A 22,884-nucleotide genomic window follows, 5' to 3' on the forward strand; every position below is an offset into this window, starting at 1 on the left:
TGGAGAAACTGAGTGTATTTAAAGATCCAGCAAGGGTGTGTTAATTAGCAGCAGAAGGTGGAGATCACCACTGGGTCCTAGAGAGGGAGGGATGTTGAAAGGATCAAGAAGGTGTCTGCAATGCCAAGTGCAGAGACCTTCTTACAGCCAGATCCAGAATGACTGTCTGTCAAACCAGACACACCCGTGACATTCTGTGACCGAAGCGTACAAAAAGGGTAATAAATGTAATTAATGGGCAATAATGGGACACTGCACAAGAGGACACTAAAGGGGCACTGAATGTATTAACTGTTAGGCTCACCTTGTGAGGTGGATCCACTAAGCCTCAGGTCCGGTTTGGTGCACAATGGGAGAGAGGACCTGGCACATGCTGGAAATTCAGGACCAGAAGTGCAGGAGCACTGGAATAAGTCAAACAGAAGTCTGTTTGCTGCAAACGATGGATAAACGCATAGGTGGCAGAGAAAGGGTTGACCTGCTGAACAATAGGTATGCAGGGTCAGAAAGTTTGAACGCAAATGGTGGAGCACACCGAAAACAGGACACTAGAGTCTTAATCCTAAGACATAGGTAGATGTGTGTGTTAGTGGAAATGATGTCATTGAGCCATGCCAGGCAATTTTCAAAACTTGACGTGGTGCACAACAGAGGGCAGTGGACCCAGGAAGGAAGCGAAACCTGGAATACCTGGGACAGGTATATACAAATACCCATGGAATATCAGTAATTCCTTGCCTTGTTTTGCATACAAAAACAGTAAGGTACGCCCAGAAGCAGAGTAGGGTAAATGATATGATTAATATCATAATATGGCCATTGTTTATTTTACACGGATACTAATAATTGTGACACAAATGATGATATAGATATCTATAAGCAAACCACCCTTCATGATGATGATGATACATGGATCTTTTGGACAGCTTGTGTATTAGAAGTCACACATTATGCCTGTATCTTTGTATAGTTATATATCTCCTTATGAGAACAAGTTTCTAATTTTTTATACATCAATGTTCTGTTTATTGCTGATGTTAACACTTTATAACAATGCATTAAATCCATTGCCGCTTATGTTTTTAGGCTATACCCTTCCGGGTCCATAACCTAGGATGACGAATCACATTGAAGTTCCCATCTCTGATGGACATCATATGAGCCTGGAAGACTTTCCCAAACGATGCTGGACAAAATACTGCAGCTGGCTTAGACGAAATCTCCTTCTGATTTTAACAATAGCTGGTAGGTATATTAGGGTATTTGTGTTTATCGATCCTATGAATATGTACAGTACAGACCAAAAGTTTGGACACACCTTCTCATTTAAAGATTTTTCTGTATTTTCATGACTTTGAAAATTGTACATTCACACTGAAGGCATCAAAACTATGAATTAACACATGTGGAATTATATACTTAACAAAAAAGTGTGAAACAACTGAAAATATGTCTTATATTCTAGGTTCTTCAAAGTAGCCACCTTTTGCTTTGATGACTGCGTTGCACACTCTTGGCATTCTCTTGATGAGCTTCAAGTGGTAGTCACCGGAAATGGTCTTCCAACAATCTTGAAGGAGTTCCCAGAGATGCTTAGCACTTGTTGGCCCTTTTGCCTTCACTCTGCGGTCCAGCTCACCCCAAACCATCTTGATTGGGTTCATGTCTGGTGACTGTGGAGGCCAGGTCATCTGGCGTAGCACCCCATCACTCTCCTTCTTGGTCAAATAGCCCTTACACAGCCTGGAGGTGTGTTTGGGGTCATTGTCCTGTTGAAAAATAAATGATGGTCCAACTAAACACAAACCGGATGGAATAGCATGCCGCTGCAAAATGCTGTGGTAGCCATGCTGGTTCAGTATGCCTTCAATTTTGAATAAATCCCCAACAGTGTCACCAGCAAAGCACCCCCACACCATCACACCTCCTCCTCCATGCTTCATGGTGGGAACCAGGCATGTAGAGTCCATACGTTCACCTTTTCTGCGTCGCACAAAGACACGGTGGTTGGAACCAAAGATCTCAAATTTGGACTCATCAGACCAAAGCACAGATTTCCACTGGTCTAATGTCCATTCCTTGTGTTCTTTAGCGGAAACAAGTCTCTTCTGCTTGTTGCGTGTCCTTAGCAGTGGTTTCCTAACAGCTATTTTACCATGAAGGCCTGCTGCACAAAGTCTCCTCTTAACAGTTGTTGAAGAGATGTGTCTGCTGCTAGAACTCTGTGTGGCATTGACCCAGTCTCTAATCTGAGCTGCTGTTAACCTGCGATTTCTGAGGCTGGTGACTCGGATACACTTATCCTCAGAAGCAGAGGTGACTCTTGGTCTTCCTTTCCAGGGGCGGTCCTCATGTGAGCCAGTTTCTTTGTAGCGCTTGATGGTTTTTGCAACTGCACTTGGGGACACATTCAAAGTTTGCCCAATTTTTCGCACTGACTGACCTTCATTTCTTAAAGTAATGATGGCCACTCATTTTTCTTTACTTAGCTGCTTTTTTCTTGCCATAATACAAATTCGAACAGTTTATTCAGTAGGACTATCAGCTGTGTATCCACCAGACTTCTGCACAACACAACTGATGGTCCCAACCCCATTTATAAGGCAAGAAATCCCACTTATTAAACCTGACAGGGCACACCTGTGAAGTGAAAACCATTTCCGGTGACTACCTCTTGAAGCTCATCAAGAGAATGCCAAGAGTGTGCAAAGCAGTCCTCAAAGCAAAAGGTGGCTACTTTGAAGACCCTAGAATATAAGACATATTTTCAGTTGTTTCACACTTTTTTGTTAAGTATATAATTCCACATGTGTTAATTCATAGTTTTGATGCCTTCAGTGTGAATGTACAATTTTCATAGTAACATAGTTTTTAAGGTTGAAGGAAGACTAAGTCCATCTAGTTCAACCCATAGCCTAACTTGTTGATCCAGAGGAAGGCAAAAAAAAAAACATGTGGCAAACACTAAGCTCCACATTGGGGAAAAAAATTCCTTCCCGACTCCATACGACAATCAGACTAGTTCCCTGGATCAACGCCCTATCAAGGGATCTAGTATTTATAACCTGTAATATTATACTTTTCAAGAAAGGCATCCATGCCCTTCTTAAATTTTAACAGTGAATCACTCATTACAACATCATGCGGCAGAGAGTTCCATAGTCTCACTGCTCTTACAGTAAAGAATCCCCGTCTGTGATTATGTTTAAACCTTCTTTCCTCCAGTCGTAGAAGATGCCCCCTTGTCCCCATCTCAGGCCTCAGAGTAAAAAGATCAGTAGACAGGTCTTTGTACTGTCCCCTCATATACTTGTACATAGTAATAAGATCACCCCTAAGCCTTCTTTTTTCCACAGTAAATAACCCCAAGTGTAATAACCTGTCCTGGTATTGCAGACCCCCCAGTCCTCTAATAACCTTGGTCGCTCTTCTCTGCACCCGCTCTAGTTCAGCTATGTCTTTCTTATACACCGGAGACCAGAACTGTACACAGTATTCTAAGTGTGGTCGCACTAGTGACTTGTATAGAGGTAAAATTATGTTCTCCTCATGAGCATCTATGCCTCTTTAAATGCATCCCATTATTTTATTTGCCTTTGCAGCAGCAGCCTGACACTGGCCACTAAACGTGAGCTTGTCGGCGACCAATACACCCAGGTCTTTTTCAGTTACAGTTTTGCCCAGTGTTTTACAATTAAGCATATAATTATACATTTTATTTCCTCTGCCCAAGTGCATTACCTTACATTTATCCCCATTAAAGCTCATTTGCCATTTATCAGCCCAAGCTTCTAGTTTACATAGATCCTCCTGTAATATAAAATTGTCCTCCTCTGTATTGATTACCCTGCAGAGTTTAGTGTCATCTGCAAATATTGAAATATTACTCTGTATGCCCCCTACAAGGTCATTAATAAATATGTTAAAAAGAAGGGGGCCCAATACTGACCCCTGTGGTACCCCACTGTTAACTGAGACCCAGTCTGAGTGTTTTCCATTAATAACCACCCTTTGTTTCCTATCACTGAGCCAATTCTTAACCCACATACATATATTTTCCCCTATCCCCATTGTTCTCATTTTATGTATCAACCTTTTGTGTGGAACCGTATCAAAAGCTTTTGAAAAGTCCATATACACAACATCCACTGCATTTCCTTGGTCCAGTCCAGAACTTGCCTCCTCATAAAAACTGATCAGATTAGTTTGACAGGAACGGTCCCTCGTAAACCCATGTTGATATTGAGTCATGAGGTTATTCTTCTTCAGATACTCTATCATAGCATCTCTTAGGAAACCCTCCAGGATTTTACCCACAGTAGAGGTTAAGCTTACCGGCCTATAATTTCCAAGTTCAGTTTTTGTCCCCTTTTTGAATATTGGCACCACATTTGCTATACGCCAGTCCTGTGGTACAGACCCTGTTATTATGGAATCTTTAAAGATTAAAAATAATGGTCTATCTATGACGTTACTTAATTCCTGCAGTACTCGCGGGTAGTGTTGAGCCACCCCCGTAGTGTTCGAGTTCGGTTCGGTTCGTCGAACACCCGTGTGTTTGACGCGCCCCTGGGCCTGAGTCGCGCAGCGTTGCGCACGCGGGAGCCTACCCGGAGCCGGATCAGATGGGGGTAGTAGTCTCGTGGCGGTGACCCGGTCCGTGCCCAGGGAGTCAGACTAAGTGGCAGTCTATTAGCAGTAGATGGTGGATGACTACGCCACCCGTTGAATGCAGCTATGGAGCTGCCGCTGCAGGGCAGACCGCTGAGGCCGGTGGAAGGATGGTGCAGCGTGGATGGTATAACCCCCAACGGGAGGGGTATGGCCTCAGGGCAGCCGACGTGGATGATGGGGATAGCAGGGACCACTCAGAGACGATGCGGTGTAGTTCAGGGTCTTTACTGGTGACAAAGATAGACCCTCCCGGAGTACTTGCTAGCAATCGGGGCCTGGTCAGTCCTTGAGCAGATGGGATCTCCCCTGGCCAGGCGGAGTTGTAGGCCTTCCCAACTAACTGTACTCTTCTGGCTACCTTGCTAGAGGCAGGTAAAAGTAGCCCACGTCCCTGAGTGTACCGTGTGGTGCTCACCCGTATGGCCGGTGACTCGGGGCCTTCTAATGGCTTCCGCTCCACGATGGCGGTGCTGGTCCCACGCGTGTGACCGTGCCTTCGGGTTTCTGGGCCAGAGGACCTGCAATCCCCTGCCGGTCGGTTTCTGCTGCTGGGTAGAGATTAGTCCCCACAGCCTCGGACTCCGGGTCCGGTGATACTTCTCAGTCAGGGCGAGCTCTGCAGCTGCCAGCCCCTGACTCCTTGTAACACTGCTCCCACAGAGCTCCTGATGTTCTGTTCCTATATTTGCTTCTTTTCTCTGTCTCTACTTCTTCTCTACTCACTAACCCTGCCTCAGCCCTAGGTTTATATAGGGGAAGTTCTTCCCCTCCCAGGACTGGGCAGGAGGTGTGGCATGCATAGGATCCCTGACCAAGAGACCTCCCACCTGCTCTCAGACGTAATATCTCTATCACTGTGGCAACCAGACCCCTGGGGTGTCACATTCCCCCCTAGTGAAATTTAGTACTCCGGGACTAAACATATTTTTGGAAAAACATAACAAGGTATAACAATAACAATACAATAAAGAAACACATAAAGGTGGTCACGGCATGTCCGTAACCGGGTGCAGTCTTTGAAGAAAGCAAGGTGTCCATTTCACCAAAACAGGGAGACGTAACCAGGTAGGGGTCTGTCCTGCCCCGAGTCCTTAACAGTCTTTAGTCCGTCCTGGGTTACGTTCCAACTATGTACAAAGGATTCCCGGTAAATCCACCAAAGACTCCTATAAACAACTAGAAACACATAATTATACACAAGCAACAAGAAAAACAGGTAACCACAAATAAAACAATTTATACATTTCAAATCCTCCAACGTGCGGGTAACTGGCCTCTAGTGGCCCTAGTGGACCTACGGAGCTGACTGTCTAGCCCTGAACTACAGGGTGTAGGAGCTGTCAAGGGTAAACTGGGCAGCTGTCTACCGGCTCCTTGGCTCACTAGGGGTACGGCAGGCTCACTATAAGCAGAGGGTTGATCCTCCTGTTCTGCTTGTGTGGAGTCTTCTGCCTCCTGGACCGGCTGCTCTTCCAGCTCTACCTGTCGCTCCGTAGGTGCTTGGGATGCTGGTTGGAGGAAGGTGAGTACGGGTACCACAACTGCGCCATTGACTTGAGTCCAAGACCGAGGGAAGTCTCCGAGCACAGTACTAACCATGTCTTCCCTTTCCTCTACGGGTCGAGGGTCTTCTTGTTCCTCTTCAGGGTTCCGTAGCTGTTCGGGACACTTCTTCAGGTGATCCCGGGATACAATGGTTGTGGTTTCCCCTCCGTCTTTACTGATGGTACAGACCTTTGGGTTGTCGTGGCTTGAGGGCAGTACGGTGTACGGGTCCTTCTCCCACTGGTCGTCCAACTTGTGGAGCCGTCTTTTTCTCTTCAAGACCTGCTCTCCGGGTACCAGGGGAACAGCGGGAGCATACTGGTTGTAAGTTTTCTCTTGTCTTTCCCTAGCCTGACAGAGACTTCGCTCCACGCTCTCCTGTACTCTCCGGTACTGCTGCTGCCTCTCTGTGTCCCAGTCTGCTTCTGGTGAAGTGTCCTCGGGTGTCAGGACTCCCATTTCCAGGTCAACAGGTAGCTTACCAGGTCTCGCCCTCATTAGGTAAGCCGGGGTACAGTTGGTGGAACCTACCGGGATGTGGTTGTATAGGTCCACCAGATCGGGCAGCTTCTTAGGCCACAGACCGCGTTCTTCCAGGGGCAACGTTTTCAGAAGATCCATTACCACCTGGTTCATTTTCTCACAAAGTCCATTAGTTTGCAGATGATAGGGTGTCGTCCTTATCTTCCGGCAGCCATACAGAGTGCAGAATTCTTGGAAGACCTCCGCTTCAAAGGCAGGTCCCTGGTCTGTCAACACTTGGTCCGGGTACCCGTGTGGACGGCAGAAATGCTGCTGGAAGGCTCTAGCTGCTGTTCGAGCTGTTAAGTCCTTGACGGGGACGACAACCAAGAACCGGGAGTAGTGATCCACGATGGTTAGTGCGTAGACGTAGCCACTTCTGCTTGGGGTCAGTTTTACATGATCCAAGGCTACCAGTTCCAACGGCTGCCGGGTGACGATGGACTGCAGGGGAGTCTTCTGGCTGGCACGGTCCTTCCTTCTTAGGTTGCACGGGCCACAGTCTCTGCACCACCTCTCGATGGTTCCCCTCATGCCTACCCAGTGGAACCGCTCGCGCAGCAGGAACTCCAGCTTCTTCCATCCGAAGTGTCCAGCCCCGTCGTGGTATGCCTCCATCACCATGGCTGCGTCTCTTCGTGGCACCACTACTTGCCAGATTAGTTCATGCGTCCGGGAGTTAACCATTCTGCGGCACAACTTCCCCTTGTAAAGGAACAGTCTACTCTTTTCTGCCCACAGTTGCTTGGCTTCCTCCGGAGCGTCTGGGTCAAGGCGAGCCTCTGGCCGAGTCAGCATCTCCTTCACCAGCCGGACGGCAGGGTCACTGTCCTGCGTTTCCGCCCAGTTGTAGTGAGGTAAGGGGTTAAGCGTAGCGCCTTGCTTACTCCTTACCCGATGGGAATACTGGATAGTCCCATGATGGTGAAACGCGGGGAGTTCGACTTCTTCCAGTCCCTCTGGATCTTCTCCTACGTCCGGTAGGTTTGGCATCCTGGACAGGGCGTCCGCGTTGGTATTGGAGCGTCCTGCCCGGTATTTGATGGTGAACTCGTAGTTGGACAGGCGGGCCATCCATCTCTGCTCTAGGGCACCGAGTCTTGCCGTGTCCAGGTGTGTCAACGGGTTGTTATCCGTGTACACGACGAACCGGGAAGAAGCGAGGTAGTGCTTAAAGCGTTCGGTGACTGCCCACACCACTGCCAGGAACTCTAGCTTAAATGAGCTGTAATTCTCAGGGTTTCTTTCGGTGGGTCGCAGTTTTCGGCTGGCGTAAGCGATTACTCGCTCTTTCCCCTGCTGGATCTGGGACAGCACGGCTCCTAGCCCGATGTTACTTGCGTCGGTGTAGAGGATAAAGGGCTGGCTGTAATCCGGGTACGCCAGGATTTCATCCCCCGTGAGGGCCATCTTCAGCTGGCGGAAGGACTCTTCTTCCAACTTCTCCCATCTGAAGGGCGGCTTCTGGTTCTTGGCCTTCTGGGACTGGCCTATCAGGAGGTCTTGCATAGGCGCTGCCTTTTTGGTGAAACCGGGGATGAACCTGCGGTAGTAGCCTACCAACCCGAGGAACTGCCGCACTTCCTTTACACTGGAGGGACTTGGCCATTCCTTAATTGCGGTGATCTTATCAGGGTCGGGAGCCACTCCGTCAGCGCTCACCACGTGTCCCAGGTACTGCACCTTTGGTTTCAGGAGGTGACACTTGGAGGGTTTCACCTTTAGGCCGTAGCTTGCCAGAGCTTCGAACACTTCCGCCAGGTGTTTCAGGTGGTCCTCATAAGTCTTAGAATATACGATGACATCGTCCAGGTACAACAGGACCGTCTCAAAGTTTCTGTGGCCCAGACAGCACTCCATTAATCGTTGGAAGGTTCCTGGTGCGTTGCAGAGTCCGAACGGCATACAGGTAAACTCGCTAAGTCCCATCGGGGTGGTGAATGCGGTCTTCTCCCGGTCCGCCTCTGCTACAGGAACCTGCCAGTACCCACTAGTGAGATCCAAGGTAGAGAAGAAGTTAGCAGATCTTAAAGCAGCCAAAGACTCCTCTATCCTTGGTAAGGGGTACGCATCCTTGTGTGTGATACGGTTGATTTTCCGGTAATCTACACACATCCTCATGGTGTTGTCTTTCTTTTTGACTAAGACTAGTGGAGCTGCCCAGGGGCTACAGCTATCCCTGATCACCCCAGCCTCCTTCATGTCTCTAAGCATCCCCTTGGCGTGTTGGTAGTGTGCAGGGGGTACGGGTCGATACCTCTCTTTTATGGGAGGATGGGCTCCCGTGGGGATGTGGTGTTCTACCCCCTTGACTCGCCCGAAGTCTAACGGGTGTTTACTAAACACTCTCTCGTACTCTTGAACCACCCGATAGACTCCCTGTTTCTGGTGTGAGGGAGTGGAGTCAGTACCCAAATGTAGTTGCTGACACCAGTCCTCCATTGTTTTCTTAGAGCCGTTACCTTCCTCCGGGTGAGATGGAGGCAAGGGTTCCACAGATTGTATAGCATTTTGGTTGATGGTATATAATTTGGCTAGCGTGGCATACCGGGGCAGGTACACTTCCCTCTTCCCGATACTGATTATGCGAACGGGCACCCTCCCATGGCGTACATTAACCACCCCCCGTGCTGTCAAGATGGTGGGCCTACTGTCTGAGTAAACTGGCTCTACCATTGCCTGGTAATCTCTACCTCTCAGACCAATAGCTGCCTGGCACCAAATCATCATTTCACTTTTTGGGGGCATGGCAATTGGGAAAGGGTCACACATTCTCACGCTACCAATCTCACCGCCGGAGAGTTCCACCTGTTGCCGTCGCATCAGTGCCCGGATCTCTTTTTGGAGCACTCGCTGCTCGCCGGAGCTGGCGTTCTTGGCAACCTGCTGTAAAAGGAAAATCACCTCTGCAAGACAATTTTCAATTACATTAGTTCCTAGAGTTATCTTTGGGTGACTCTCGTGTTTGTCAATGTCTACAATGATCAGTCCCTGTGCTGCCAGTTCAACTCTACCAATTTTAATGGTCACCTCTTTAAATCCGATCTGTGGCACGGGCTGACCATTGCTGGCGATGATACTCAAATCGTCGTCAGGGTAGCGGGTAATATCCGAGTCATTCCAGTACTGCTTGAAGAGCACGTACGGGATGGTGGTGACCTGTGATCCGGTGTCCAGTAGGGCACTCATAGGAATGCCATCCAGTACCACAGGCAAGACTGGATGTCCGCCCACATATTTGTCGCGCCAGTTCGATGGGCCTGATGATCTTTTTCCTAGGGGTTGGCCCTCTACCCTAGGTTGTGCCCGTTTAAAGGACAGTACCTTGCCATATGTCCGGGTTGATTGCAGCGGCGGCAGATGGGTTGTCCGTCCTCGTTGTATCGGTCGCTGGGTCTTCCTCTGGCCGGTGGGGTCCTCCTTGGTCGACGCCACGGGATGTCCTCCGGTCCGGATGCCAGCTGGATCTTCCCTGGAGTGGAAACCTGTAAAGACTGCACAGTTCGGGTTAGCGCAGCAACGCTTTTAGCTAGCTCTTGGACCTGATGGTGCAGGTCTGGAGCCGAGTCATTGTTCAAAGCCTGCGCATCAGCTCCCACAGGCCCTGCCGACAAGGGCGCCGCCTCCTGGTGGTAAGTGGTAGTGGGGCGTCTGTGGGTCACAACGCCACCCGGTGCCGGTTCTCGGAGCACCCGGATGGCTCTGTCCTTGAACTGTGCAAATCCCAGATGAGGGTCCTGTAAGGCCATTGCCCGCAACTGGGTTCGGTGGGCATTGCAATATAAACCCTCTATAAATTGTTCAGTTAACAGCCTGTCCTCGTCTCCCACGCCGTCAGGGTCGGTCTGCTTAATGGCCCTCAGGGCCTCTTGTAGGTTCAGGGCATAGTCCCTTATACTCTCATGTGCCCGCTGTTTGCACCCGTAGAATCTAAGCTTGATCTCGGCTGAGGTGCGGGTATCAAAGGTGTCCCTCAGCCGGGTTAGTATCCCTGCGACAGTCCTCCCCCCAGGTGGCCAGGACTTTACCTCCCTTTGGGCTGCCCCGGTTAATTGGGCCACCAGGATGCTCACTTTTTGCTCTTCTGTGAGGGGGTACACCTGGAAGAGGCTATCCAGTTTTTCTCTAAAGTCCTGCAGGGTATGTGACTCCCCTGAGTACTGGGGTAGCCAGGCTGCCCCCGGGATATAGGGCATGGTGAAAGGCATGACCGCCACAGCGGTGGCGCTGGCGGGGGTTGGAGCGGTGAAGCTCTCCTCCGTATCCGACATCCTTCTCCCCCCTAGTGGACCGTGGCCTACCTTGCGATGATCCTCTTCCGTAGGCCGCGGCTCCGCAGTGGATCGTCAGGGTTGAGGACCTTCCGTCGCGCTCCTGTGACGTCGGCGTCTGCTGGGCTCCTTCCAGGACCTTACGCAACGTCCGGACGTGAGGCGGGGCTTCAGTTCTCGCGCGCTTTCGGAGTCCACGCCCCTCTTCTTCCCGCGCGGCGTCTTCAAGATGGCGGCCAACGGCGGGAAAACTCCACGGATGGCGGGAAGAAGGCTGAAGATGGCGCCGGATGGCGGGAAAACCTCACGGATGGCGGGAAGAAGGCTGAAGATGGCGCTGGATGGCGGGAATCTTCACGGATGGCGGGAAGAAGGCTGAAGATGGCGCCGGATGGCGGGAAAACTTCACGGATGGTAAGTTTTAAAAGTCTCTTTTTCAGGCACGCAGTACCCGGTGGTTGCGGGCACGAAATCCTGCCGACTACGCCAAAAGTTGACGCGCCCCTGGGCCTGAGTCGCGCAGCGTTGCGCACGCGGGAGCCTACCCGGAGCCGGATCAGATGGGGGTAGTAGTCTCGTGGCGGTGACCCGGTCCGTGCCCAGGGAGTCAGACTAAGTGGCAGTGTATTAGCAGTAGATGGTGGATGACTACGCCACCCGTTGAATGCAGCTATGGAGCTGCCGCTGCAGGGCAGACCACTGAGGCCGGTGGAAGGATGGTGCAGCGTGGATGGTATAACCCCCAACGGGAGGGGTATGGCCTCAGGGCAGCCGACGTGGATGATGGGGATAGCAGGGACCACTCAGAGACGATGCGGTGTAGTTCAGGGTCTTTACTGGTGACAAAGATAGACCCTCCCGGAGTACTTGCTAGCAATCGGGGCCTGGTCAGTCCTTGAGCAGATGGGATCTCCCCTGGCCAGGCGGAGTTGTAGGCCTTCCCAACTAACTGTACTCTTCTGGCTACCTTGCTAGAGGCAGGTAAAAGTAGCCCACGTCCCTGAGTGTACCGTGTGGTGCTCACCCGTATGGCCGGTGACTCGGGGCCTTCTAATGGCTTCCGCTCCACGATGGCGGTGCTGGTCCCACGCGTGTGACCGTGCCTTCGGGTTTCTGGGCCAGAGGACCTGCAATCCCCTGCCGGTCGGTTTCTGCTGCTGGGTAGAGATTAGTCCCCACAGCCTCGGACTCCGGGTCCGGTGATACTTCTCAGTCAGGGCGAGCTCTGCAGCTGCCAGCCCCTGACTCCTTGTAACACTGCTCCCACAGAGCTCCTGATGTTCTGTTCCTATATTTGCTTCTTTTCTCTGTCTCTACTTCTTCTCTGCTCACTAACCCTGCCTCAGCCCTAGGTTTATATAGGGGAAGTTCTTCCCCTCCCAGGACTGGGCAGGAGGTGTGGCATGCATAGGATCCCTGACCAAGAGACCTCCCACCTGCTCTCAGACGTAATATCTCTATCACTGTGGCAACCAGACCCCTGGGGTGTCACATGTTCGCCGAACTGTTCGTCGAACACCTTCGAACACCGTTAAAACCAATAGCAGGCAAACAAAAACACATAGAAAAACATAGAAAACACCTTCAAAGGTGTCCAAAAGCTGACAAACTGCTCAGAAGACATAACTAACACATGGAAAAGTGACAAGTACATATAGTCATGCGAAAAGAAAAGAGGTGGAGGAGTAAAAGGAGGGGGAGATACAGATATAGGCATGTCATGCCCTTCTAAAATCCAAAAAGTGAGAAGCCGACACGGCCAGTCCGTTCCTGCCCGTGCCTCCTCCGTGTCGCCGGGTTTGTGCCAGAGCCGCGGTGGACCCTGACGGCCAGCCCCCCTCTCCCAATGCTGGTGCCTGTCCGCTGGTGGGTCGAGCGAGCCCCCCTGTGGTGGAGGCAGCTCTAAGCTTTTTAATTTAAATTGTCTCTCTAATTTGAATGAATACACTTTAAATCCTTTTACAAGGATCTATTGGAGGGCAAGTCTCATGCCAGCAGCAGCGTAATTCCAGCTCCAGTAGCGTCCACTAAAGCTGCTGCAGTTAAAAAGCTTTTATAAGGATCGAGCTCGGCTGTCCACCGCAAGGCATCCTACCGCCAGTCCCAGCCCCTATGCTTTAGGGTGCCTCCTGATGCTCTTCACTGAGTATCCCGTGGTCCCGAAGCATTTCCTTTGAAAAAATTAAGTGTCCAAACTACAGGTGGTGTAGCTTGCTTAACAGCCGGGATAATCCGCTGACTAGCAGACACTGCTACTAGGCACAAAGTATTTCCTGGGCTAGATGCAGTTAAAAATTTGTAATTAGATACTCTCGTTGGATGCTGAGAAAGCATTCCATAGAGTCTCCTGGCACGCCATATATTATTCTCTTAAAAAGCTTGGGGTAGGGGTCTAGGGGACCCTTTTATAGCCAAAATCACGGCCCTGTATCGCAATACGTCACCTAGGCTGAAGATAAATGGAACTGTAGCACCCTGAGGGCTCGGTTGCTACAGAGGTATTGCACCTCACCCAGAGGTGTGATATCTCACTCTCAGGTAAGGATGGAGTGTGGATCAGGACCTGACACCTGCATGCATTACACCACATTGCCGTGGGGCAGGGCGACCAATATGCCCCTGAGATGGGCACAACAGTCCCTGTCCCTGGCTGGAGTGGGGGGAGGGAACACTGAGGAAGGGGAACCCTGTAGTGCAGGAGCAGGGAGGAAGCAGTTCCTGGGTGCATTGAGAAGGGAGTATAAATGGTGGGCACCATCTTAGTTCAGTGCAGAGAAGTCTGAGCAGAAGTGACAGGGAGCAGGGGCTCTGCATGAGCTCTGCTCCGGAGGCGGGCCTAGTAACAGAGGCTCAGGCCTGGAAGAGGGAGAAGGAAGGAAGAGGAGTGGAGAAGGCTCCAGGAACGAGGAACGAAGGGATCCCAGGGGTGCGGACGGGCAAGTCGCCACTGCACGCCCGAATCCACCTGCGTGGAGGGGTCAGGCCAAAGGGGGAGACCGGTCCCCGAAACTAGTGGAGGCAGGAAACGACCCTCAGCTAGAAACCGGAGGCTGTGACATTTTATGTGGCGCAGCCCCTCGCTACACCCGCTAGGAAGGCACCACATAGGGTCAGGGAAACTGGCGCCAAGTTTACCAAGAGGAGGCCCGAGGCAGCCGGACAGAAGGGTTGGTAAGAAAGGCCAGACAAAGGACACACAAAGGGGGTCCTGTGAAGCGCTCCAAAGTTATCTGGGAGCTGTCTGAGCCCCTCACCTGGTGAGCACAGTACGACGTGGGCAGCCGTTACCTGCAGAAGTGGTCTGGATAATAAGAACTGTGAGTAAAGGCCCTGGCCTGCATCACTGACTCCGTGTCGTTACTGCTGCTGCCCTGCACCATCACCCCCATCCTCCGCATACACTGCCCTGAGGCTATACTCCTCCCGTGGGGAGTTATGCTACGCTCTGCTGCACCCACAACACCAGCCTCAGCGGTCTGCCCTGCAGCTGACCGCAATCCACGGGTGGCGTAGTCGGACATTTAAACATCAAAACCACATAAATAGTTCCGCCACTGGTTTGACCGCCCTGAGCCACGGAACCGGTTCGCCGCCACGGAGACTACAACCACCAGCATCCACCAAAAAGGGTCCGGCTCCGGGTGTCCCAAGGCCCAGGGGGCGCATCAGAACATTTTCATCACCTTTCATAATCACCAATGGGACAAGGCAGGCATGTCCTCTGTCCCCTCTCTTATACATCCTAGCGACGGAGCACCTGCAGTCATCAATTCGCCATAACCCCAATATTAGGTGGATTGAGGTGGGAGGCACCGAGTACAAGTGCTCTCTATTTGCTGATGATGTCCTAGTATATATCACTCAATCACATATATCCATCCCTGCTGTTATGGCTGAAATAGATCACTTTGTTACATGGTCAAATTTTAAAATCAATGCAGCGAAGCCTGAGGCCCTCGATGTCTCCCTCCCCAAATCCATACAGGATTCCATCCAGTCCAACTTTCCCTTTGCCTGGCCCTCACAGGGTATCAAATACTTAGGAATTCCTATTCATAGAGACCTCTCCCGTCTATGTTATCTTAATTTTGGGCCCTTTATTGAACAACTCCATACAGACCACGGTTGGCAAGTTAGAACTGTAAGATTCACTACGTGAACCACTGGTGTTTTGTGGAAAAGCACATGTACACTGTGTTCCAAATTATTATGAAAAAAGTGTTTAGGAGTGATAAGGGAAGAATTTGTTTGTTTGTCAGTTAAACTCATTGATGGTGATGTGTGTCAGGGCTCTTTATATCACTGTAAGCAATTGCAGACACCTGTGCTAATTAGTTTGGCAGGTGTGTCCAATGAAAGGCAAGACTACTTAAGAAGGCTGTCCCACATTATTAAGCAGCCTACATTTTCTGCCAAAATGGGAAAGAAAAAGGATGTGTCGGCTGCTGAGAAGCAACAAATTGTGGAGTGTTTATGTCAAGGCATGACTACAATCAACATTGTGCGATGATCAGGATGAAGTGTCTTGGCAATCAAGAAGTATGTAGCTGATTCACAGTACACACGTGTGCGTGCTGATAAGGTCAAATTGAGGACTCTTTCCTACAGGCAATTACTTCAGGTTAAAAGAGCAGTGGCAAAAAAGCCTTGTCATAGCAGCAGACAAGTTTTTGAAGTTGCTGGTGCCTCCAACGTCCCCCGAACAACAAGATGCAGGGTCCTTCAGAGGTTTGCAGCTGTGCGTACGCCATCCTGTCGACCTCCTCTATCCACTTCACACAAGCAGAAACTGCTCCAGTGGGCCAAACATTACATGAAGACTGGTTTCAAAACTGTTTTGTTGACGGATGAGTGCCGTGCAACGCTCGATGGTCCAGATGGATGGAGTGGAGGTTGGCTGGTTGATGGACACCCCACGCAAACACGGCTACAGCGCCAACAAGGAGGAGGTGGAGTAATGTTTTGGGCTGGAATCATGGGGAGAGAGATTGTCGGCCCCTTTAGGATCCCTGAAGGGGTAAAGATGAACTCCATAATGTATGTGGAGTTTCTCAAACAGCACTTCCTGCCATGGTTCAAGAAGAAGAACCGTGTATTCCACAGCAAGATCATTTTTATGCATGATAATGCACCGTCTCATGCTGCACATAACACATCTGCATCTCTGGCTGATATGGGCATAAAAGGGGACAAACTTATGGTGTGTCCCCCATGCTCCCCTGACCTCTACCCCATTCAGAACCTCTGGAGCATCATCAAAAGGAGTGTCTATGATGGCGGGAGGCAGTTCACATCTAAGCAACAGCTCTGGGAGGGTATTCTGTCCTCATGCAAAACAATTGAAGCAGAAACCATCCAAAACCTGACAAATTCAATGGACGAGAGAGTTCAGAAGCTCCTTTCGAACAAGGGGTCCTATGTGCAAATGTAACATCACCTAGAATAAAGTTTTGAGTTGAAAACTGTTTGATTTCAGTTTCTAATATCCTGCTAATGCTTATAATTTCAAAAATGACCATTTTTTTGGTCTTTATTAAAATGAAAAGGTTGATCGAAGAGTGTGGGGGATCTAACAGTGTGGCAACCCAGTAGTCAGGATTACTTCGAATTCTGACAATCTGAGGGTCATGTTGCAGGTAGTGCAGCAAGAAGGCACTTATGTGTCTTGCGCATCTCGGAGCCCCAAAATTATTTTCCGGGCTAGATGCAGCTAAAAATTATTATTAATTTTAAATCTGGTGGAGCTTAGTATAGATGGCCTAATAGAATCAGTACTGCACATTGCTACAAAGCCCAAATTATTTTCCAGCCAAGATACAGATAAACATGATTAGTAATTTTAAATCTGGTGGAGCTTAGTATAGATGGCCTAATAGAATCAGTACTGCACACTGCTACAAAGCCCAAATTATTTTCCAGCCAAGATACAGATAAACATGATTAGTAATTTTAAATCTGGTGGAGCTTAGTATAGATGGCCTAATAGAATCAGTACTGCACACTGCTACAAAGCCCAAATTATTTTCCAGCCAAGATACAGATAAACATGATTAGTAATTTTAAATCTGGTGGAGCTTAGTATAGATGGCCTATTAGAATCAGTGCTGCACACTGCTACAAAGCCCAAATTATTTTCCAGCCAAGATACAGATAAACATGATTAGTGATTTGAAAGCTTAAAACGGTTGGTGAGGTGATTTTAACCAATCATCAAGCTTTTACTCTCCCCAGGATGACACAGGGGTAGAAAAGTCGTTTCGGATCCATGATTTGTTCATCTTTATGAACGTGAGTCTGTCTACATTTTCAGTGGAGAGCCGCGTGCGCTTATCTGTCAGCACACCACCAGCAGCGCTGAACACACGTTCAGACAGAACGCTGGCTGCGGGGCATGACAAGATCTCCAAGGCATAAGTGACTAGCTCCGGCCATTTATCCAGATTGGAAGCCCAAAAAGAGCAAGGGTCCAGTGACACAGTCATGGCTTCAATGTTTACTTGGAGATACTCCTGTACCATCGTCTCTAGGCGTTGACTATGTGTCAGACTTCTTGTCTCCTGTGGCCTTGCAAAGGATGGGCTAAAAAGGTAGTGAAATGATTCCGCAAAATTGATGTTACCAGCAGATACTGTGTTTCTGTTACGGTTTGAGTGCTGAACACTTGACGGTCCCACGGTTGGCAAGTTGGAACTGTGAGATTCACTACGTGCACCACTGGTGTTTTGTGGAAAAGCACATGTAAGATTCTGCAACAGTCTCTGCTGATACTCCTGCATGCGTGCATCCCTTTCTATGGCAGGAATAATTTCTGCAAATTTACTTTTGTACCGGGGATCTAACAGTGTGGCAACCTAGTAGTCAGGATTATTTCTAATTCTCACAATTCGAGGGTCATGTTGCAGGTAGTGCAGCAAGAAGGCACTCATGTGTCTTGCGCATCCAGGAGCACCAAGTCCCTGTTGTGTTGGTGGCGAGGTAACAATCATTCTTCCTTCCTCTGTCCTCTCCCCCCAACCTCGCACAACAGAAATGTGATCAAGGTCTCCCTCATCTGATGAGTCTTCCATCAGTTCGTCCTCCACTTCTTCCTGGGCTCCTGCACCTTCCTCACTAGTTTGGCTGCTACCATGCGCCCTGGTAAAACCATCTCCCCCACCCTCACATGCCTGCCGCCTTGGTGCTGCCGACCGTCTGGACCTTGCAGATGTTAGCCCTTCCGCATACAACTCCTCCTCCTCTACTTCCTCCACCTCCTCTTGTGCCACCACCTGACTCCGAATTCTGTTTAACATGTGCTCCAGCATGTAAATCACCGGAATAGTCATGCTGATAATGGCATCGTCAGCACTAAACATCTTCGTCGCCATTTCAAAACTGTGCAGAAGGGTGCATAGGTCCCTGATCTGAGACCACTCCTCCAGCGTGATTTGCCCCACCTCTGGATCTCGTTGGCCCAAGCTATATGTCAGAACGTATTGCACCAGGGCTTGTCGGTGCTGCCACAGTCGCTGCAACATGTGCAGAGTTGAATTCCACCGGGTAGGCACATCACATTTTAGCCGGTGAAGTGGCAGGCCCAACGACTTCTGTAGAGATGTAAGTCGCTGAGCTGCGGGATGCGAACGGCGGAAGTGAGCACACAGCGACCGTGCCCTCTGCAGAAGGCCATCTAGTCCGGGATAGTGGGCTAAAAATTGCTGGACAACCAGGTTCAACACGTGAGCCATACAAGGCACGTGTGTGACATTGCCCCGGCGAAGGGCCGCACCCAGGTTTGCAGCATTGTCGCACACGGCCTTCCCTGGTTTCAGGTCCAGTGGAGACAACCATTCATGAAATTGGTTCTCCAGAGCTGACCACAACTCCTCAGCTGTGTGACTCACATTTCCCAGACATTTCAAAGTAAAAACTGTCTGATGACGTTGAGCCCTACTGCCAGCATAGTAAGGAGGTGTGCAGGATCCCTTCTGCGCAGTCAGAAAGCTTGTGGCATGACCAGACAGGCTTTGGGTGCAGGTGGAGGACCGAGAGGAGGTTGAGGAGGCAGAAGCAGTGGAGGAACTTTGAGATAAAGAGGATTGACGCACAACTCGTGGGGACGGCAAGACTTGGAGAGCAGCCCCTTGTCCAGCTGTCACCATAGTTACCCAGTGCCCAGTCAGCGACATGTAACACTCCTGTCCATGCCTACTCGTCCAAGTGTCTGTGGTGAAATGCACCCTGTCACACACAGAGTTTCTCAAAGAAGCGGTGATGTTGTGTGCGACATGCTGGTGGAGCGCAGGCACACCTTTCTTTGAGAAGTAGTGCCGACTGGGCATCTGGTACTGGGGCACTGCGACGGACATAAGGTCTCGAAAATCCTCTGTGTCCACCAGGCGGAAAGGCAGCATTTCTGTAGCCAAGAGCTTGCAGATGGTGAAATTCAACCTCTTAGCTTTCTCATGGCTAGGAGGAAATGGTCTTTTACTTGTCCACATCTGAGGGACCGAGGGCTGCCTATTGTGCTTAGACGGGGTTGATAAGGGTGTCCCCGGCAAACTGTCGGTCTGTGAGGAAGATGCAGGCGGACATGTTAGGTTGCCTTGATCCAAGGTGGTGCTATCAATGTCGGACAGCGCTCAACACCAGCTGGTGTTACCACCTCCAAAGAAAATGATGACGCTGGCTGTTGCGGGTAAAGAGGTGGCAGGTCTGCATCCCAAAACAGGTGTGACTGCTGTCCCCCCAGTCACAGAGGATGAAGAGGCCGCGGATGCACAAGATATGGCAGACGGTTGTTGGCCCGGCCGGCTAGGCCGCATTGTAGCACAGTGAGCTTCCCACTGCAACTTATGCTTCATGTCCATGTGCCGGTTCATGCATGAAGTACTCAAACTATGTATTTTTTGGCCTCTACTTAGCTTTTGCTGACAAATGTTACAGATAACACGAGTTGGGTCATCTTTATCGATCTGAAAAAATGCCCAGGCTATGCAAGGCTTAGCACCCATGCGACCTGAAGAGCCACCACGACTTGTGGTGAGAGGCTGAGTTGTGTTTGAGGATGCAGTTGTTGACATGCTTCCAGTACTACGTCTCTGTCCAGGAAGGCGCAACCTGACCTCGTCGTCACTAGCATTCTCCTCCACCTCCTCTGCTGACCTCATCTCTTGGCTGACTGTGTGTTGACAGTAAGTGGGATCTCCAACCTCATCATCATCACCCTGTGCGTTATCACACCCGTCGTCCTCAGAGCCAACCTGTTCCTGCCCTGACAAAAAACTAAAGTTGTCGCTCCAATCAGGTATTTGAGTCTCATCATCGTCTTCCTCATTGTCTCCACCAACAGGAGTTACAGTTTGGGAATGAGGGTCTACATTATGGTCAGAACCTTCTGCGTCTGGTCCTGGATCCGACTCATAAAGATTCTGGGCATCAGTGCAGATCATTTCCTCGTCTGGATTCACAGAAGCGCTGGAGTCGACCTCTGATTCCCAGGCTATAGTATGAGTAAACAGCTCTGCAGACTCAACCATCTGTTCTACCTCATACTCAGACGGGCAGCTGGAGATTTGGGAGCTGTGAGGAAGCAAGTGCGATTGGGGTGACACCTTTGAGGACTGGAGTATTTGTGATGTTGAAGTTGATGTGGAGGAGAGCCCACTTAAAGGAGCACTTGATATCCGTTGAAGCACCTGCTGTTTTTGTGCCTCATCTGGAATTTGTAGCGATTGGCGTGGCCGTAAGAAAGGGATCTTATCACATTGTCCGCTAAAAGAAGTAGACATTTTAGTTTGGCTGGAAGATGGTCTTTCTTCTGCAGATGTTACTGTTGCTTTAACACCTACCCCACGGACACAACCTTTTTTCCCCTTCCCAACACGCCTATTCCCCTTTCCACCAGCAGCAGGCCCTTTTCCATTTATTTTGGTGGTTAACTAATTCACAACTCTGGAGTTGTTTGCACAAAAAAACAATGGATGGGAACCGAGCAGAGCTGAGTGGCCAAACTGTGGTATTAGGCCAAAACTATTGGCTGGGTTAGATGCAGAAAAAAATTATATCCAATTTGCAACCTGATGGAGGTCAGTATAGATGGACTAATAGACCAAGTCCCACACACTGCTAGAAGCCCAAATATTTTTTTCAGAGCTAGATGCAGAAAAAAATTATATTCAATTTGCAACCTGATGGAGGTCAGTATAGATGGACTAATAGACCAAGTCCCACACACTGCTAGAAGCCCAAATATTTTTTCAGAGCTAGATGCAGAAAAAAATTATATTCAATTTGCAACCTGATGGAGGTCAGTATAGATGGACTAATAGACCAAGTCCCACACACTGCTAGAAGCCCAAATATTTTTTCAGAGCTAGATGCAGAAAAAAAATATTTTTAATTTGCAACCTGATGGAGGTCAGTATAGATGGACTAATAGACCAAGTCCCACACACTGCTAAAAGCCCAAATATTTTTTCAGAGCTAGATGCAGAAAAAAATAATATTCAATTTGCAACCTGATGGAGGTCAGTATAGATGGACTAATAGAACAAGTCCCACACACTGCTAGAAGCCCAAATATTTTTTCAGAACTAGATGCAGAAAATAATTATATTCAATTTGCAACCTGATGGAGGTCAGTATAGATGGACTAATAGAATGATGCTATGCCCAAAAGGTTTTACTTCACTAGGTGCAGTAAAAAAATTGGTATTCTATACACAGGTGGTGTAGCTTTCAACACAGATAGGCTACTCCACTGACTAACACACTCTGTAATAGGCCAAAAAGGATTAGCTTTGCTAGATTCAGCCAAATGCTGTGAAAAAAACTTGCACAGCACTGGCACAGACCTGCCTGGCAAAAACTGATAGGAACTGATGTAACTTAGTCCTGAAAAGGACTGCAATTACAATTAGTCTTTACTCCCAACCTATCTATTTAAGAGCACAGACCTGCCTCATAAAAGTCGTAGGAAATGCTGTAACCTAGTCCTTAAAAGGACTGCAATCACAACTATTCCCTACTCCCAAGCTATCTGTAGATTTGTGCAAAAATTGGCTTGAAATTAACAAGGTATAGCGCACACACCAACAGCGGTGCCATCTAACACGCAGCTGCAGCAGTGAGAAAATGGTGGCGACGGGGAAAATGGCTGGGTCTTATAGGGCAAGGACATGTGACATACACTGCCAATGACACATGCCCTTGCTTGTGTGAAAAAAAGCACTTCGCTCCGTGTGTGCGCTGCTGATAGGCTGACAGATTGCACTTCCCCTCTGTAAATGCGGGAAAGAGAAAAAAAATGGAGATCTTCATTATTCCTGCAGAGATCCATCCCCTGCCCCTCCCCCCGCCCCGCTGTACACTCAAACTGCGTATTAACATTAATTTTCATCATTACTGAGAAAAAATCCAGTTATGATTTTGGTGCACGAACAGTTATCGAACATAACCTCGAACAGCCGAATTTTTTTCAAATCGTTCGTGTTCGCCGAACGGCTCGAACACCGCCCAAAACAGCTCGAATTTGAGATTGGCGAACAGCTCGAGTCGAACAACGATCATCTCTACTCGCGGGTGTATACCATCCGGGCCCGGGGATTTGTCAACTTTAGAGATTTTTAGACGCCGCCGTACTTCCTGCTGGGTTAAGCAAGTGACATTTACTGGAGAATTTTTGTTATCACTAATCATGTTTTCTGTCATGCGATTTTCTTGTGTAAATACGGTTGAAAAAAAATCATTTAGCATATTGGCTTTTTCCTCATCCTCATCCACCATTTCACCCAGACTATTTTTAAGGGGGCCAACACTATCATTTTTTAGTTTTTTACTATTTATGTAGTTAAAGAATATTTTGGGGTTATTTTTACTTTCTCTTGCAATG

The 22,884-nt window shown here is 49.2% G+C and overlaps 1 protein-coding gene across 1 annotated transcript in view; it reads left to right on the forward strand.

Moving 5' to 3' along the window:
- The first annotated feature begins 1,115 nt into the window (after positions 1-1,115).
- LOC141173158 (excitatory amino acid transporter 2-like) overlaps positions 1,116-22,884 on the forward strand; it is a 79,916-nt gene continuing 58,147 nt past the window's right edge. Inside the window, exon 1 of the mRNA XM_073657793.1 lies at positions 1,116-1,245. Within this exon, the coding sequence (XP_073513894.1) occupies positions 1,116-1,245 (130 nt within the window). The remainder of the gene's footprint in view (positions 1,246-22,884) is intronic.

The sequence above is a fragment of the Phyllobates terribilis genome, unplaced genomic scaffold (assembly GCF_046119375.1).
Source record: "Phyllobates terribilis strain yellow unplaced genomic scaffold, ASM4611937v1 Scaffold_12__6_contigs__length_324123572, whole genome shotgun sequence".
NCBI classification, from domain to species: domain Eukaryota; kingdom Metazoa; phylum Chordata; class Amphibia; order Anura; family Dendrobatidae; genus Phyllobates; species Phyllobates terribilis.